This window comes from Molossus molossus, unplaced genomic scaffold, assembly GCF_014108415.1.
Source record: "Molossus molossus isolate mMolMol1 unplaced genomic scaffold, mMolMol1.p scaffold_m16_p_2, whole genome shotgun sequence".
NCBI classification, from domain to species: Eukaryota; Metazoa; Chordata; class Mammalia; order Chiroptera; family Molossidae; genus Molossus; species Molossus molossus.
Window position 1 is genome coordinate 95,626,379 of NW_023425355.1, and position 18,106 is coordinate 95,644,484.

Genomic DNA, 18,106 nt, shown 5'->3' on the forward strand with positions numbered 1-18,106 from the left:
AGCCTGGTTGAACCAGGTCAGATACTGTATCTTGGTAAAAAGACAGATGGCTTTAATTATGTAGAATTTTTCTAAATGTATTTTCTAGGTCACTTATCTGTTCTCCATTCCCAAGCCTAAGTGATATTGTCCTTTCTAAGTATAAGTGAGTTAAAATGTGGTTTGTATGTTATTAACAATTAGTTAGTAGTGATGGGATTACACATTTCAGTCTTGGTTTATGCATGCATTACTGTTAAAGGGATACGGTCAGAGTCTTTCCCCAGGTCATTATTGGAGAGAATTGCAATGTGCAGCTTTGGAATGCCAAAAGTCTCCTTTCCTAGTACCTGTCATCCTGTATTTTTCTTAGAGAAGTGGCAATACATCTTGCCATACTTGCAATGGGTATACCTTCTCTTCCAGATTGAAATTGTTCCACAGCTCAACATGAAGTTCAATTGAGGTTTCAGGGGACTAATAAATAAAACACTTTTCCTCTTTGCAAGTTTTGTAACCATTTGAGAGACAGGGACAATATTTACAAAAATGGAGGTCAAAACATCCTCTTTATAATTCATAAAATCTGGATTAGGAGGACGTCCTTTGTTATGAGGCCACAAGGATTTCCTCATACTTCACCCAGTCACAGGCAGCACTAGATAACTATAGGCCTCCTAGATAGCACCGATGCTCCTGGCTCCCAAAGCTTACTCTCTGTTTGAGAATAAAATAGATTGCATCTTCTGCCTAAGAGAAATAAATCCAAGAGGTGACTCAGAAAGTTTCTCACATATTTAACTCCTATCAAACTCACCAATTACAAAAGTTATTGAGAGGCATGAAGCGAAAGGAATAACGGTCCTATTTTACAACCACTAAACACAGTTCTTGTTAAGGAAAACAAAACAAAATATCTTTTAAAAATAATTTTTATTAAGGGACAGAATTGACATATAACATTATATTAGTTTCATGTGTATAACATAATGACTTGATATTTGAACATATTTTGAAATAATTACCATAATAAGTGTAGTTAAAATATGTCATGATACATAGTTCCAAATTCTTTTCCTCGTGATGAGAACTTTTAAGATCTACTCTCTTAGAAACTTTCAAATATGCATTGCAGTATTATTAATTATAGTCACCATGCTGTACATTACATCTCCATGACTCACCTATTTTATTACTGGAAGTCTGTAGATTTTGACTCCCTTCACCCATTTTGCCCACCACTTCTTAACTTTGTGCAGTTAATATTTATACAACATACTTGAGCATAATATGCAATGGGTTACAGTTTAGGAGATTAATATTTTCAGTGTGGCTTTAATGTGCTTTTAAAAATTTATTCAAGAGTCTTCTGAGATAAACCATGAATTCCCTAGCTCACTCATTAAAGAAGCAATGGTAAATATTGAAGGAGCACCCTCGTAAAGTTGAGCAAGACTCCTCTGACTCCCTATTATCTTCTTCTCTCCATCATGAAGGGAGAGAACTATACCACTGTTTGACCACAGAAGTGGCTAATAATCTCATTAGCTCACAAAAGACTAAAATGTGCATAGAGGAACACTCTTTCACTGAATTCACTTTAAAATCTCAGATAAAATATGGCAGACCTTTTAACTGTATAATCAAGCTTTAAAGATTGTGAGTAAAATCCCCAGATAATAACAATTAAGAACTGATAAGAAAAGCAGTAAGCACATGATCTGATGCTTTAGTAGCATGGAGAAAGAAGGGTTTTGTCTTAAAAACTAAAAGATTTAGAAAATAAAATAAGGCCTTAAATATCACTACATTGGGTGTTGGGAATTAAGGTCTCTTTGCCTTACTTTCAATTCTCCATATAATAGTAGTAGCAATCTTTAAAAATATAAATATGATTATATCACCTTCCTATTTAATACTCCACAAAGCCTTTCTATTACAGGTGGTATACCATCCCATCTTGCTTTACTCTGCAAGCCTTAGATCATATACTTTCAACTAGAACGATATTGCCCACATGTGGGAGAAAATTGATCCTTGTGCGGGAGGTAAAAAAAAAAAAGCTTGGCTATTACAATGGTTTGTGGCCCTCCAAAGATCAACTATATCTGACAAAATCTTATTCCTTAGAATTTAATGATTCTCTAGGTTTTCATGGATATCACAAGAACAACATTGACACTTAGTTCATGGAAGATATACAAAATGCATGCACCCTGGCCAGTTTGGCTCTGCAGTTAGAGCATCGGCCTGCAGACCACAGAGACCGGGGTTTGGTTCCCTCTAAGGGCATGTACCTTGGTTGCGGTTTGTCCCTGGCCCTGGTTGGGGTTGTGTGGGTGGAGGCCAGTCATTATGTCTCTCTCACATCGATGTTTCTCTCTCTCTTTCTCCCCCTCTCCCTCCCGCTCTATCTCAAGATAAATGCAACAAATGTCCTCGTGTAAGGATTAAAAAACAATGTGTGCAAGATCAGTGCTACACAACCATGGCAAATAGATTATTGTGATTGGAGGACTTTTAAGCCATTGCTCATTCCTGAAATCATATCATGAGAAGTGGCCTGTGTGTAACTATTGGCTGGCATTGATTGCATTCATATTTTGTCCCCCAGATCCTTGCATGTGACTTGGGCTTTGAGAATTAATTATAAATTATATATATTTAATTATTCAACCCATCAATTATTGTCAAATGGTGAAAAGAAAAAATGTCAGTGATTTATAAATGAGTATCTAGCAGCTAGTTGAAACTTTTCTCATATCAAGCAAAAGTTAAAAGTCAAGTTCACTAAAAATAACTTTTAAAATAATATATTTTTTCAAATGTTTTGCTTTCCTAGAAAAAATAAGTTTTAAATTTTTTTAAAAATTTGATTATACTGACATGTATATAAATTGCCAATTTGCATATATACATTGTATACACTATAATTTATACAAGTAAATTCCATTAAAAGTTACTCAACAAATACCATTAAGTTAGATGTTAATATTTTCCTGACTTTAAAAAAAAATTTTTTTCTTTATTGATTTCAGAGAGAGAGGAAGGGAGAGATACAGAGGCAGAAATATTGATAAGAGAAAACATAGATTGGCTGCCTCCTGCATGGATTGGGCACACAACTTGGGCATGTGTCCTGACCGGGAATCAAACTGGCGACCTCTTGGTGCATGGGTTGATGCTCAACTGCTGAGCCACATTGGCTGGGCTATTTTCCTGACTTTTAATTTAACCTCCATCTTCAAATTTATTTATTCCTAACCCTACATAAAGCTTCCTATTTTTATGTATGTAATTTTATGTATTAAGCACAGATATGCATACGTTTACTAAACAGACACTGCCATTTTAAATTTGATTGCAACTAATAGAAAACCCAGACTCAAGTTGCTTTAACTATAATACAATTTCTTACCTCTTAAAATTGGAGTCAAAAGTAAGATTCCAGGAATGATCAGCAGCAAAATGAAATAATCAAAGTGCTCGGAGTATTACATTTTTTCTTCTGCTATCTTCATTGTGTTGGTTTTGCCCTCAGGCTGATTTCAGAGCCACCAAAGATCATATATATGCATAGCATTATCCTAAATAAGAGAAGGAAACAGCCCAGCCACACGCTTGGTGGATTGAGTGTCATCCCATGGACTGTGGGGTACCAGTTCAATTACAGGTCAGGGTACATGCCCGGCATTGCGGGCTCCATTCCCAGTAGGGATTGTGCAGGAGGCAGCAGATCCATGTTTCTCTCTCACATTGATGTTTATATCTTTCTCTCCCTTCCTATCTCTGTAAAAAATCAATAAAAGCATATTTTTAAAAAAAGAAAAGGAAATATCATTTTCTGTTTCTCTGAAGAGTAAAGATTTTTTGTCAGAAGTCCCCCAGCAAACAGATTGTCATATTTAATTGTGCAGGATTGTATCATATGACAAATGCTAAACCAATCACTTACAGGGGGGTGGTATTACCTTGATTAACATAGAGTACCAGGTTAGAGTGGGATATATGTTGGGAAGTCGGTGGCCATGACCACCTACAGGTACAAAATGTGTCACTACTATAACAGTTTTTCTCTTTTCTTAGCTTGGCTCTGAACTCTTCTCAGTGTTGCTTTCATCCTCAGTCTCCAGATAATAGTAAGGTGAATAGAGCAGTTTGATTCTCACATCTTCTCAGGTTCACTCATGTCCAGTGAAAAAGATCATCTATCTTATATCCAGGATTTTGTGCAAAATATCACTGGCTCTAACTAGCTTGGGTGCCTAGCCCTAAAACAATCATTCTTAGCAGTATTTCAGTGCTCTACAAGGTTAGATTTAGGTTGTTCACAAAAGGGAAATGGGGGATACAGTTACCAGAAATGTGATTAGATGCTAGGCTGCAATGTCAAATGATGTCACAATTCAACACATTTTGCTGATCTGTAAGAACCCCTCTTGCCATATATGCCATGTAAAAATGTCTCTACAAAAAAGTGTGCTTTCATCAATTGCTGACGGAATGAATTATTACCATCTATTTGGAAAATACTCTTGCAAAAGTAACTGCTATTTTAAAATTTAAGTCAATAGATCAGTTTATTTTGGAATTAAAATAAATTGGAAAGAAAAAAAAATGAGTGCCCGCTTGTTGTCTTCTTTTTTTCCAACATATTTGTGAGTCATTCATGTTGTTGCATGTAGTTATAATTTTCTTATTCTCACTCCTGTATGATATTCCATTGTATGAATATACCACAAAATACCCAGCCTACTATTGATAAACATTTGGGTGGTTTCCAGTTTGGAGCTATTACAAATAGTTGAACACATATATTTTATAATAACAAAATAGGGTTTTGGATTTTAGAGATAGGAGACTAAGGAATTCAAAAAGCTTTCTCATTAAAGAAACAAAAAAAGCTGGATAAAATAGTTAAAAATAAAGCTGCTCAAAGGCATCTGAAAACCAAGAAGACAGGAAATAATTACCCAGCCAGGATATTGAACAAGTCCAAGAGAACAACAGTAAATGTGTTTTCCTCTGGAGAAGTTTACCTATTGTGCAGGGAACTGCTGAAAGGTTTATAAGCTCAGAAGAGCTTATGAATTCCCCTTGAAGCTAAGGATACAAAAATTGGAGTCAAGAGCCCTGACAAGCACCCTTCACTTTTGATTAGAACTCCAAAGGTGATATCCCAGGGATAAGGGTTAACCAGAACTAAATAAACCCTCACATAAATTAAAGTATATCTGAAAGTTGCTTTCCACTAAAAAAATTGTATGAATTTTCATTTGCAGCAGTACTAGATGAGAAATTCTTTCCTTATGCACAATGAAATTAATATTTTAGTGTTCTTTCATATTTTTTTGAATCAAACATTTTTATTGATTGCCTTTTAGGAATTATTTTAAGCTTAGCTGTTCTGTTAATATCTGACCCATAACCAGATTCAGATACCATAAGTAACTATTAACTATTCATATTGTTTATCGAGATTTTGTTTTGTTCATTTGCTTTTTCTTCTGTTTTATTGCTGAATTTACATTTCAATAAATCAAATACTGATTTAAGGATATATTTCGTGTAACAGTTTCTTTCCAAATATTTATTTCTTTTTTAAAAAAATTATTAAATTTATTGGGGTGACACTGGTCAATAGGGTCATATAGGTTTCAAATGTACATTTCTATGATATATGATATGTATATTGCATTGTGTGCCCACCACCCAAAGTCAAATCATCTTCCATCACCATATATTTGGCCTCCTTTACCCTCTACCTCCCCTCTAACTCCTTCCCTATGGTAACCACTATATTGTCTGTGTCTATGAGTTTCAGTTTTATATGCCACATATGAGTGAAATCATTTGATTATTAGCTTTTTCTGACTAACATTTCGCTTAGCATGATATTCTCAAGGTCCATTCATGCTGTTGCAAATGGCAGTATGCAAATGGCAGTATTTCATCTTTCCTTATGGCTGAGTAGTATTCCACTGTGTATATGTACCACATGTTCTTTATCCAATCCTCTATCAAAGGACATTTTGATTGTTTCCATGTCTTGGCCGCCGTAAATAATGCTGCAGTGAACACATGGGAGCATATATCTTTGTGAATAAATGTTTTCAAATTTTTCTGGTAGATACCCAGAAGAGGGATTGCTGGGTCACATGATAACTCTATTCTTAATTAGTATTTTCATACTGTTGTACCAATTTACATTTCTACTAGCAGTTTATGAGGGTTCCTTTTTTTCCACAACCTCTCCAACACTTGTTATTACTTGTCTTGTTGATAATAGTTATTCTAACAAGTGTGAGGTGGTATCTCATTATAGTTTTGATTTGCATTTCCCTAATAGCTAGTGGAGTTCAATATCTTTTCATATATCTTTTGGCCATTTGTATGTCCTCTTGGGAGAGGTGTGTGTTCAGGTCCTCTGCTCATTTTTTAATTGGATATTTTGTTTGATTGCTGTTGAGTTGTATGAGTATTTGGTACACATTTTAGATATTAACTGCTTGTCAGAGCTATTATTTGCAAATACCTTCTCCCATTTGGTTGGTGGCCTTTTTGTTTTGTTGTCAATTTATTTTGCTGTGCAGAAGCTTTTAAATTTGATATAGTCCCATTCATTTATTTTTGCCTTCACTTCCCTTGTCTTTGGGGTCAAATTCATAAAATGTTCTCTACGAGCAAGGTTCATAACTTTAGTACTTATATTTTCTTCTATGTAATTTATTGTTTCTGATCCTATATTTAGGTCTTTGATTCATTTCAAATTAATTTTTGTACATGGGACAAGCTGTAATCTAGTTTCATTCATTTGCATTTGGCTTACCAATTTTCCCAGCACCATTTATGAAAGAGGTTTTCTTTTTTCCATTGTATGTTTTTGTCTCCTTTGTCAAAAATTATTTGCCCATATGCCTGTGGTTTTATTTCTGTTTCCCCAAATATTTAAAGAATTATTGTAGCATTGCTTAAAGAATAACCAATCTGTTTCCACTGAATTCTAAAACTGTCAATTTACCTGTTTCTTATAAAAAGTTATTTTTTCCTAAGCTCTCATTTTTGATAAATAGACCACATTACCATTTATTGTGGAAACATTTTATAAATGTTCAGTAATAAGGGAAAAGTTAAATTGTGGTCACTGTAAAATGAGTTTTATAGACAAATGGTCAGATATGTAATAGGTGCTCAAAAAATGTTTGTTGACTAAGAGAAATAGTGTTTTTTAAAAACATATCTAATGCCCTGAGAAAATGCTTATTCTCTATAGAAAAGAACAGAGCATGAACTTACGTATGCAAAACATCCCAGTTTTGTGAGATCCTAGAAAAAAATAGTCAAAGAAATAATGAATATTAATATTTTGCTGTGATTTCTGGGGAATGGGAGTTCAAATTTCAGTTGCTTATTTTCTTTATATCATTTTTTTAAAAATCTACACAGTGTTAACTTGTGGCAGCAATTCATTTTCAATAATGTAAAAAAGAAAAAGAAAGGTGAGGTAATCCTGAAGAAGTAAAATACAAGAATGACCACTCAGGAAACATTACATAGAGATTGGGTCAAGATGACAGACTGAGAATTAGTACATTTCTCTCTTCCTATCCCAAATCCTTACAAATGACAGGAAAGGCAAATTTGTGTATAAAGAATAACTACATAAGGGCAATAAAAAAGAAAAAAAGAAAAGAACAGACAATTTCCTGGAAGATGAAAAGCAGGTTAGGCAGGGGCACTGAGAGATCTGAGGGAGAGGTGAACATAGGAGCCAAAGAGCTCTGAAATGAAGAGAATACAGGCTCAGAGTTGTGGGCCCAGCAGCTCCTGATTTTGGAAAGGGGCAGGGTCAGGAGACAAGGAATACCTCCCAAGCCAAAGACGGGGGTGGGTTTGAGAGTTGGGGGCGGGAGCACCAAGTGTTTGGCAGGAAGGGGAGGCCTCTCTCCTGGCAGGAAGCTGCGCTACGGAAAGAGGGAGGAGACAGCTGCTGCTGCAGTAGCGGCTGGTGGGATCCCGATGTGGCAGAGCGGCCTCTGCCGCCTACTGGGAGGCAGAGGGCTCGCGAGCACAGTGCTGGAGACACAGGCGCCATCCTCTTCGCCTGCCCGGCCGCCCTCCTAGACGCGCTCCTCATCTACGGACCTCCTCCAACAAGCTCTTGCGAGCTCCCGGTTTGCCACCCGCTGATCCTCCTTCCACACAGGCTCACAGCGAAGGCAGGAGCCAGGTGTCCGATTTGGGCACGTGAGGCCCGCGATCCCGGGAGGTGGACGCCAGGCAGGCAAGACCACTGGTGAGTGCCAGGTTGGAGAAGAGAGACGGGGGAATCCTGCAGGACATAGGGGTTGGAGGCCGACTGGCAGGGAGGCTGGGGTGCTCAGGGCTGGAGGACGGACGGTGAGTGCCCGCGGGTCAGAGCAGGGGAGGGATAGGCGCTTTGCAGGGGATTTAGAGTGGTCACCAGAGGCCAGCAGTGAAGGCAGGGGGCTCTGAACAAGGAGGTAGCCTGCCCCCTCCTGCGGAGTTCCTAACCCCAGCCAGCACCACTGCCTCTGTTGCCCTTCCTGCAGCTTAAAGGAACCTAGGAGGGAGGGCACTTGCAGGCACGCAGCCAGGCTTTCCAGCAGTGGTTACAGGCTCACAGGGAAAGTGTAGATGCCAGCGCAGGGTACATAGAGATGTCGCTGTAGGGAGAACTTCACCTTATGGCATATTGAATGTCTGCTTGCCTTCTCCCCTCATGCCTTCTCTCCTCCCGCTGGCTGCAGGCATGAAGACCCCCAGCGCACAGGAAGCCGAAGGGCAACAAACCAGGGTATCAGCTGGACGGGCCACGGGATCTGCAAACGTGACAAAGAAAAGAACCTTGCAAAAGAAACAGAGGGGCAGACCTTCATCCCAGCCCCGCAGGAACATTGTGGGCTGCAGAATTTCACACGGGTGGAAGGAAGGCGATGAGCCCATCACTCAGTGGAAAGGAACCGTTCTGGATCAGGTGCCTATAAATCCCTCTCTTTATCTGGTGAAATATGATGGAATTGACTGTGTCTATGGACTGGAACTTCACAGAGATGAAAGAGTTTTGTCTCTTAAAATTCTTTCAGACAGGGTGGCATCATCTCAAGTCAGTGATGCAAACCTTGCAAATACCATAATTGGTAAAGCTGTGGAACATATGTTTGAGGGCGAACATGGTTCTAAGGATGAATGGAGAGGGATGGTCTTAGCCCAAGCACCAATCATGAAAGCCTGGTTTTATATTACCTATGAGAAAGATCCTGTCTTGTACATGTACCAGCTTCTAGACGATTATAAAGAAGGAGACCTCCGAATCATGCCAGAGTCCAGTGAGTCTCCTCCAGCAGAGAGGGAGCCAGGAGGAGTTGTGGATGGCTTGATAGGCAAACATGTGGAATATACCAAAGAAGATGGCTCCAAACGGATCGGCATGGTCATTCACCAAGTGGAAGCCAAACCCTCTGTGTACTTCATAAAGTTTGATGATGATTTCCATATCTATGTCTATGATTTGGTGAAAAAATCCTAACTGTTAGGGTACAATTTGCCACATTTGTGAAAACAAATGTATGCTTTGTGGATATGCAAAATAATGTTGCTTTTCAGTGTATTGGGAGCTTTTGAGGGTCCCCGTTAATTCAGCATCTTTGCCAGCATAACTGTTGTTTTGTTCTGAAAAATACAAATGTATGTGGACATGACGTGCTGTGTGTAAGGACTTTATCGTGGTTAGAAGATTGGGGTTGTTTGGTGGATGGGGCATGAAAGGAAGGGACAGCTGTAAATTCAGGCTGTGAATAAAGTTCAGGCTAGTATCATAATCAGTCATCTAAAAATGGAGTAGGATTTAGTTGGCCTGGTCTAGGGAGAGGGGAGCAGAAGGAAGTAGAGATGGGCTTGTGGGGAGAGGGGAGGTGCCTGCTTGGGAAGAGGTGGGAAGGGGCCAGAAATGGAGAGGTTCCCTAGGAGGAAGGGTGTATTAGGAGGGGGAGGCTCCCAACTGGGAGACGGTGAAGAATAAGAGAGGGAGATCTTGGGGCTTAGAGTAAAACAGACAGAATAAACGGAGTAGAGAGGGGCACAAAGAAGCTTAGAAGAGGTCCAGAGCAATGGGGAGAGACAAAGTTGGCAGGGATTTGGGGAGAGGCTATGCATGTGTGAGGGGCCAAAGGGCCAGGGATACTGAGGAAGGAGGAATTCTGAGAAGAAAGACAGACTAAGGGAGTGAGAATACAGGAAAAGATATGTAGGGAGTAGGGCCCATGAGAGAGAAAGCCCAGGATAAAGTTGGACTTCTGAGAGTATCCACGTAGCCGTCCCTGGCTGTGTGCACAAAAGATGTGGCAACTGTCAAAGAAACCAGGTGGATTGGAGGTTCCTCAGAAGGGTATTTTGACAGGGATGACTCAAGAGTTAAGCAGGAGCCAAGTTAATACCTAAAACTTTTATTTCAGGGCATTCATGCTACAACTGCAAAGCAGAACCCCCAGCCCTCAGCCTAAACACGCCAACATTGCGCACTTAAGCAAGCGGCTGTGGGCGGCTGCACATTTCCCAGAGGACCCAGGTGCAATAAATCTTGGACCTGAAGGTCTTGCTCCTTTACCCTACACTGTATAAACAATTCCTGTGGGGAATGGGTCCGTGGGGCTCTGAGAATTTAAGAGCAGTGTCATCATGCATTTGGAAAGTATTTTATCCACAGAAACGGAACCTTGTAGAACCCGGGTACATCAGTCTCTTCATTGTTCTTTGTCTGGCTGGACTGTACCTTGCCTCTCTATGCAGTAGGGGCATCGGAGGATTGTGCCTACTGTTTCTCTCCAGGGCACGGGGCATGACAGTCCATGCTTCCCTCATTGCTGCCTGAAAGCACAGTTGGGTCCAGTCAGTGCTTCACCAAATTGAGGTCTGCTGCCTCCAGAATCCCCATTTGTTGGCTATATCCCAACAAATCAGGTGGCTACTGATTCTTCACAGGGAACTCCTGGCCAGTTTTGCCCACCCCAAGCACACGGGGAGCAGTGATGGAAGTTTGTGCAGCTGTTTCCAGGTGAGATAGATGGCATGAGGAAGTGAGGCTGCACTTTGAGGCTTGGTATAACTGACTCCTTCAACTCTGCATTGCCACACAGAGGTGTGGTGTTTGTTGGCGAGAGGTTGTAGTAAAATCCCTCAGAGACATGGTGTCCGGACACATGGGTCTTTCTCTTCCTCTCATCCTTGCCTTTTCCCAGTCCTGCTATAGAAGTTCCCCTCATAGCCCTCTCTCTCTACTCACCCATCCTACCCTCTACCAAAATATACCCCTGCCTTAATGTTAGAATTCTGGTTACTTCCTACTGCCAAGGCTCCCCTAATTCCATGTGTAGTAGTGGCAGGGTGAGGTAGCAGGCTTCCAAGAGTGGAAAGAAGTTAGCAATACCTGTTCATTCTCCACTCAACATGACCTGAAGTTGTTTGCTTCAAGAATGACACAAGGCAAGCCCACCTCTTCATAGCAGGGATTAATTGTCTTTCATATAGCACATAATTTAGTCTGACAAACACCTGCAGGCCACCCTAGAGCCAATTTCAGCCAGCTGTCATGTTTCATTTGCTCTTTCTGTTAAATAGCTACTTGCACTTTTAGGAGATTTCATATTTCAAGAATTCTTATTTGTGGCTTATCTAAAAAGAAAATCAGTTAACTGAGAATTATGGTCCACATTCCAACAAGAATGCAAGCAGCTGGGTCTGAGGAAGGGCTCAGCCCATTGTAGACTCAGAATGCTCTCTCAAGTTGGCCCAGCCCCCAGCTGGCCTGCTTCACTCTAATAAAATGCCCAGATGTCCCCTGGAGGCATTTGTGTGTTTAGCTTTGGGGCAAGTCTAAGAAAAAACTTCCCAGGCCCCCTATTGGCTTACTTTGACCCCGATTTATTTTATCTTCATTGCACCAGTAGTTACTACAGGTAGTCTTCTAAGGCATGTATGATGTGATAATGATCAAGAGAAACAAAATAATAATCCTACCCTCGTGGAACTTTTATTTTAGTATTCCAGACAGTAGCCAAGATACATTAAATAAATAGAAAGCATTTCCAAAGTGATGTGTTAAGAAGGTAAAAAGAAAAAAAAGCAAGGGATGGGGAAAGGAAATTCCAGGCAGGAGTGTGAAATTGAACTGACAGGAAGACCAGGGAGAGTCTTTTGAGTAAAGACCTAAAGGCAATGAGAGGACTGGCCCTGTGCATGTCTGGGGAAGAAGCATTCCAGGTAGAGGGACAGCCAGTGCTTTGCAGACACTTGTGGTCTGCCATGTTCTGGAAACTCTATGGATACTAGCATGGCTGAAGCTGAGGGAGCAAGGTAGAGAATATAAGGAGGTGAGTTCAGAGAGGTGCTGGGGATCTGGGAGAGTCAGATAGCTTAGAGCCTTGGAGGTGCTGGAGTGAATTTGGCTTTTACACTGAGTGTGATTGGGAGGCATCTTAGTATTTTTTAACAGAGTTGTGATGTGATTTGTCCCATATTTTAACCAGATCACTCTGGAAACTGGGGAGAGTACTTTGCATGTATTGCAAGGACTAAAACAGGGATGTCTGATATATCAGTGAAACAGAGAAGGAACCTAGAAACTGATTTGCATACATGAAACTGGTATCATAATAAGCAACACTTCCCATGACTGAGAAATGTCTTTTTATTCAATAAAGGGTGCTATATTAGTCCGTTATTCATAAGCCAATTAGTTAATATAGCTCTCCATCACACCTTGTACAAAATTTAAATTCTAAGTGGATAAACATTAATATTTAAATTTGGAAAGCAACATTTATAGCAGTTTTAGATTCAAATGGAAGAGAGTGTTTAGTTTTTTCTAATTTGAATGAAGAAAAAATTTCAAAGGGATGAAATGCACAGATATTTATGTAAATTTTGACAAATTTGATTAAAATGTGAATCCGTCTCATTTAAAAAATCATCTCATTAAGCATGGGGCAAAAATAGATTGGACTGTAAATTTCAATTGTTAAAATGAGTGAAGTAAATAAAAATATATTCAGTAAGGATGAAACAAATAGCCTATTCAGAATTTAGCAAAACTATTATCAGACATTTCACAAAATAGATCATGTGGTCAATTAAAATGCATTATCTTAACTTGCTCCCCATTATCTTATCTCTTTTCCATAATATATGTTAACTTCTAAGGTACTGTATAATTTACTTATTTAATAAGTATATTATTTTTATACTTGTCAGAATATAAAGTACATAAGTGCGTGATTTTCCTTCCCTTTATTCACTTATGTATCCCAGATATGTAAAATAAGATCTGGTGCATATTTGGTGCTCAGTAATGTTTCTTGACTTTATGTGTCTCACCAATAATCAGAAAAATGGAAATTAAAATGACATACAATTGCATATGCATCATATTAAGAACATGTATGAAGTTTGAAATGTGTTGTTAACTAGATAAACATGTAGGAGAATCTATACATTGTTGGTAGGAGTTCAAATGAAGATAAATATGCCATTATATAGTGAGTTTGAAGATGATATAGTTCCAGCAATTTTACTTTTTACATTGTTGGAAGTCAATTCTATATGGATCTTTCATATTTCTATACAATTTATAAACAACCATTGAATGTCTTTTGTTTGTTACCTTCTTTTGAAGACTGTTTGGATAACAAACATCTTTGTAAGATGACATAGTGGTTCCCTTTGTAGCAATGAGCAGGAATGCTTGCTGCAATATAATAAACATAATGTCTGAAGGCATGTTTGCTGCCCATTACACAAGATGAGGTTAATTAAACTGAAGTTTCCTTTACTCTAATGCTATCTATTGTACATATGTGTCAGGTATCATTTTGCATCACTCTATGGTAAGTGGGGATCAGGGATTTAGGGTAAAATTGTTGATACTCTGACTATTGCTGTTGCTGTGAATGATAAATTCTTAATGAGGAGGAATTGAGGAAGTGGTTGCAGGATGAGAACAGAGAGTAGATTCAAAGACAGATGCTGGAACCATGCATTGTTTGTTTTGAATTCAACTCTTGGTGAGGCCTCAATCTGTTCATTAACCTTAGGCTTACGCCACTGCAACAAATGATGCTAAGACTGATCCTGGGCAAGTAGAATTTTTTTGTCTCTTTCTGATAACAATGAGAAACACACAATGACACTGAGTTAAAGGAAATTAAATCCCAAGAACCATGGGTAGAACTTTTGCTAGTTGAAGTTGGAGATGTGAAGACTGGGCAAAAAGAAAAAAAAAAATGCTTGTAAGTGAATAATGTAAACAGCTGGACTGTCTTATGACTCAGCCCATCCACCACATGATCATACAAACTTTAAATGCTTTCAGAGATGACAGCAAATAACTCAATTACTTTTTGTTTGGTTGGTTGGTTTTAGTAGTGCTTACTGTCTGCTTAAGGTAATTTTGGCCCTCTTGGGGAGATTATCTAAGACAACCAATCTCCTATGTATATTATAAATGAGTCATTAAATAGTATTTGAACTCTTACGTCCAAACTTTTACTAATGAAGTTAACCACAAAAGAATCAGAAACTGAATCAAATAAATGTATATGATTTCTTGTTGATTAATCCCATACTCCTGGAAACCTTCCCTAGCTCTTATCTTGAAAACATATGAGAAAAATGAGATATTATTTTACTAATGAGGTAGCAGACACCCTAGCTTATTTTGAATTTCTCACATAAGTTTATTGCTGCATGAGCCAAGTCAGCCAGTGTGTTTTTGAAACCCTGTTTTAATAAAAAAAAAAAAAAAAAAAAAAAGTGATTTTGCCTGCTGAGTCAAAGCATTGTCTAAGGCTAAAATAGATGATGTTAGCCATGAAGACTTCACCACCTGATATAGAGCACTGAGTCATTCGAAAACATAGAAAGTGAGATTGCTTGAGACCCAAGTAGTCACTGTGTCACACAGAATTGAAAGTAAATGCAAAACTTCTTAAAGGGACAGAGTTACACTCTCCTATGACCCCCCCTCTTTCTTTCTTTCTCTTCATTTCTTTGACTTTCTCTTTCTTTCTCTTCGTTTCTTTGACTTTCTTTCTTCTTTCTTTCTTTCTTTCTTTCTTTCTTTCTTTCTTTCTTTCTTTCTTTCTTTCTTTCTTTCTTTCTCTCTCCTTCCTTCCTTCCTTCCTTCCTTCCTTCTTTCCTTCCTTCCTTCCTTCCTTCCTTCCTTCCTTCCTTCCTTCCTTCCTTCCTTCCTTCCTTCTCCTTCCTTTCTTTCTCCTTCCTTCCTTCCTTCCTTCCTTCCTTCCTTCCTTCCTTCCTTCCTTCCTTCCTTCCTTCCTTTCTTCCTTCCTTCCTTCCTCTTTCTGCTTTCTCTTTCTCCTTTCTCTTTCTCCCTTTCCTTCCTCCAGCCTTGTCTCTCTCCTTCCCTTTCTTCTTCTCTCCCTCCTCCCTCCCTTTCCTCCTTCTTTCATTTATTTATTATTTTTTATTTTACCCATCTGCCCACCCTACCCCTTTGGCAACTGTCAACTTGTTCTCTATATTTATGGGTCTGTTTCTGTTTTATTTATTCATATGCTTTGCTTTATTTTTTAGATACTACCTATAAGTGAAATCATAAGTATTTGTCTTCCTTATCTTGGTTTTAGTAAATAATGCTGCCATGAACATAGAGGGTGCATGTATCATTTTTAATTAGTATGTGTGTTTTCTTTAGATAAATATCCAGAAGTGGAATTGCTGGGTCATATGGCACCTCTATTTTTTATTTTTTTAAGACCCTCTGTACTATTTTCCATAGTGGCTGCAACAATTTTAATTCCACCAACAGTGTACGTTGGTTCCCTTTTCTCCACATCATTGCCCGTACTTGTTATATGATGAATTATTGAAGACGGCTATTGTGACAGGTATGAAGTGTATCTCATTGTGGTTGTAATTTGCATTTATCTGATGATTAGTGATGTTGAGCATCTTTTCATATGTCTGTTGGCCATCTGTATGTCCTCTATGGAGAAATTTCTATTCAGGTCTTGCTGATTTTAATTGGGTTGTTTGTTTTTTGAGTGTTATGAGTTTCTTATATATTTTAGATATTAACCCCTTATCAGATGTGTCATTTGTTAATATATTCTCCAATTTAGTAGGTTGTCTTCTTGTTTTGTTTATGGTTTTCTGTACTGTGCAAAAGCTTTTTAGTTTGATATAGTACCATTTACTTTTTTTTTCTTTTGTTGCCCTTGCCTGAGAAGACATATAAAAAAAGATATTGCTAGAAGCAATGGCAAAGAGTTTACTGCCTATAATTTTTTCTAGGAGTTTTATGTTTTTAGGTCTTGCATATAATGCAAAGCTTCTCTAATAGTACAGGGCTGCTCTCTACCTTCATGCTTCCTGAACCTTCCCTCTCCTTTAACTCAATTACAGCCACTACTATAAGGAGAAAAGTCATTAGAGATGGTACTGACTCCTCTCTGTTCCCAATGGACATCAAATGCCATATACCATCCATCTAAGTTGGCTGAGAAATTATGGTGAGGGGAGAGAATCAAACTTTTATGGCTCTGGTAGATATGGATTCCCCAGTCTCTATTCTCAGGATCTGTGGGTGGCTTTAGCATCTAGAATCAGGTGATGCATTTGGCTGGGTTTAGAGTAGGGAAACTCAAATATGACTTTGTGAGTGAAACCTTTTGGGCCAATTCTGTGCAGTCTTGGTGTTACGTCTACATCTGTGGGAACAGTTGTTTGTATTTCCCTGTTCTGTAAGTACTAGATGAAATTTAGCCTCATGTAGAGCAGTGTTAGTGAGAAACATAAATTGCTCCCCCACCAGACTCTCTACCTAACCCTGGGTGGTTTAACACTAAGAATATAGAATGACTGGAGAAGAAATAAAAGAAAACTATAGCCATAATTAAATACTTAAAGAAAGTAGGAGATGCACGGTCTCTATAAAGAAGCTATGTATACCATGTGTAAAAGTATAAGAAGAGCTGAAGACTTACAGTGGATTATTATCAAATAGATTCCATTGTTTCTGCTATAGCTGTTGCAGACAATGTAACTCTAACTGAATCCATTACACACACTAATGGCCCATGAAACACTCTTTTGAATATTTATAGTACCTTTTTCCCTCATACTACTGGCACCTGAGGATCAACATCTGTTCACATTTATGTGACAAGGCCTCTGATATATGTTTTGTAGTACTCCTTCAGGGTTACCTAAGCTTCATTGTCATTGTGAAAATTGGATAGGTCAGAATTTAGTGCAAGTGCTTATACACTCTGATTTCCAAAATTTTCACTATATACATGATGACCTGGTGATCAGTCATAAGCTTCAGTCTCAAAGTGTTGGTTGTGGTATTATAACACATTCCTTAGGAAGAGTGGCTGAAAACCTCCAAAAATATCCAAGACCCTGTTTGCCAAGTAATGTTTCTTGGGACTGTGTAGGCAAATTTACAATACTAAATTATCAGGCAGTCAAAGAAAAATTGTCTCCTCAGTGCCCACCAATAAAAAGGAGGACTGGCACCAAACTGGATCCTTTGGATATTGGAAACAGTTTGTGATTGTTTGGGCATTCTGCTTGGTTCTTTATATCAGCTAACTCACATACCATCCTTTGACGGGGGCCCAAAACAACGTACTATTATGGAAACATTCCAGCAAGCTGTGTCATGCTCTGTTTCTTTAATGCCCTATATTTATAATGACCACTTTGACCTCTATGTCTCAGTAACTGATAATTTTCCAGTTGGAGTCCCTGGCAAAAGGAAGTAGTTTCTGCCTGGAGGCATGCCTTGGGGTTTTGGATTTAGTTTTTCTTTGACATAAGTGTTAGATATATCCCTTTTGAAAAGCAGCTGTTAATGTGCTGTTGTGGGTTTTTTTTTGTTTTGTTTTGTTTTTCATAATTAAACATCTTAACCATAGAGGCCTTGTATCTTTCTAGCCTGATTTTCTCATTTTGTGATGACCAATTCCAAAATAACACCTATGATGATGGGTAAAAATCAACAAGACTTGCTTCCAAAGGTATAATATATATTAAAACTTACCAGTCCTCACCCCAGTAGCATATATTCTTTTTAAAAAAATCCTCA

The 18,106-nt window shown here is 38.6% G+C and overlaps 1 protein-coding gene across 1 annotated transcript; it reads left to right on the forward strand.

The window, feature by feature from the left end:
- The first annotated feature begins 8,102 nt into the window (after window positions 1-8,102).
- On the forward strand, window positions 8,103-9,646 carry LOC118636225 (spindlin-2). Its single transcript, XM_036271290.1, has 2 exons — window positions 8,103-8,275; window positions 8,751-9,646. Exon 2 carries the CDS (start codon window positions 8,753-8,755, stop codon window positions 9,527-9,529), a length of 777 nt encoding a protein of 258 aa, XP_036127183.1. The 5' UTR covers window positions 8,103-8,275; window positions 8,751-8,752; the 3' UTR covers window positions 9,530-9,646.
- The last annotated feature ends 8,460 nt before the right edge of the window (window positions 9,647-18,106 follow it).

What these genes read in the sequence shown, in the direction of transcription:
- LOC118636225 (XM_036271290.1), top strand. Translation starts at nt 8,753, where the DNA reads ATGAAGACCCCCAGCGCACAGGAAGCCGAAGGGCAACAAACCAGGGTA.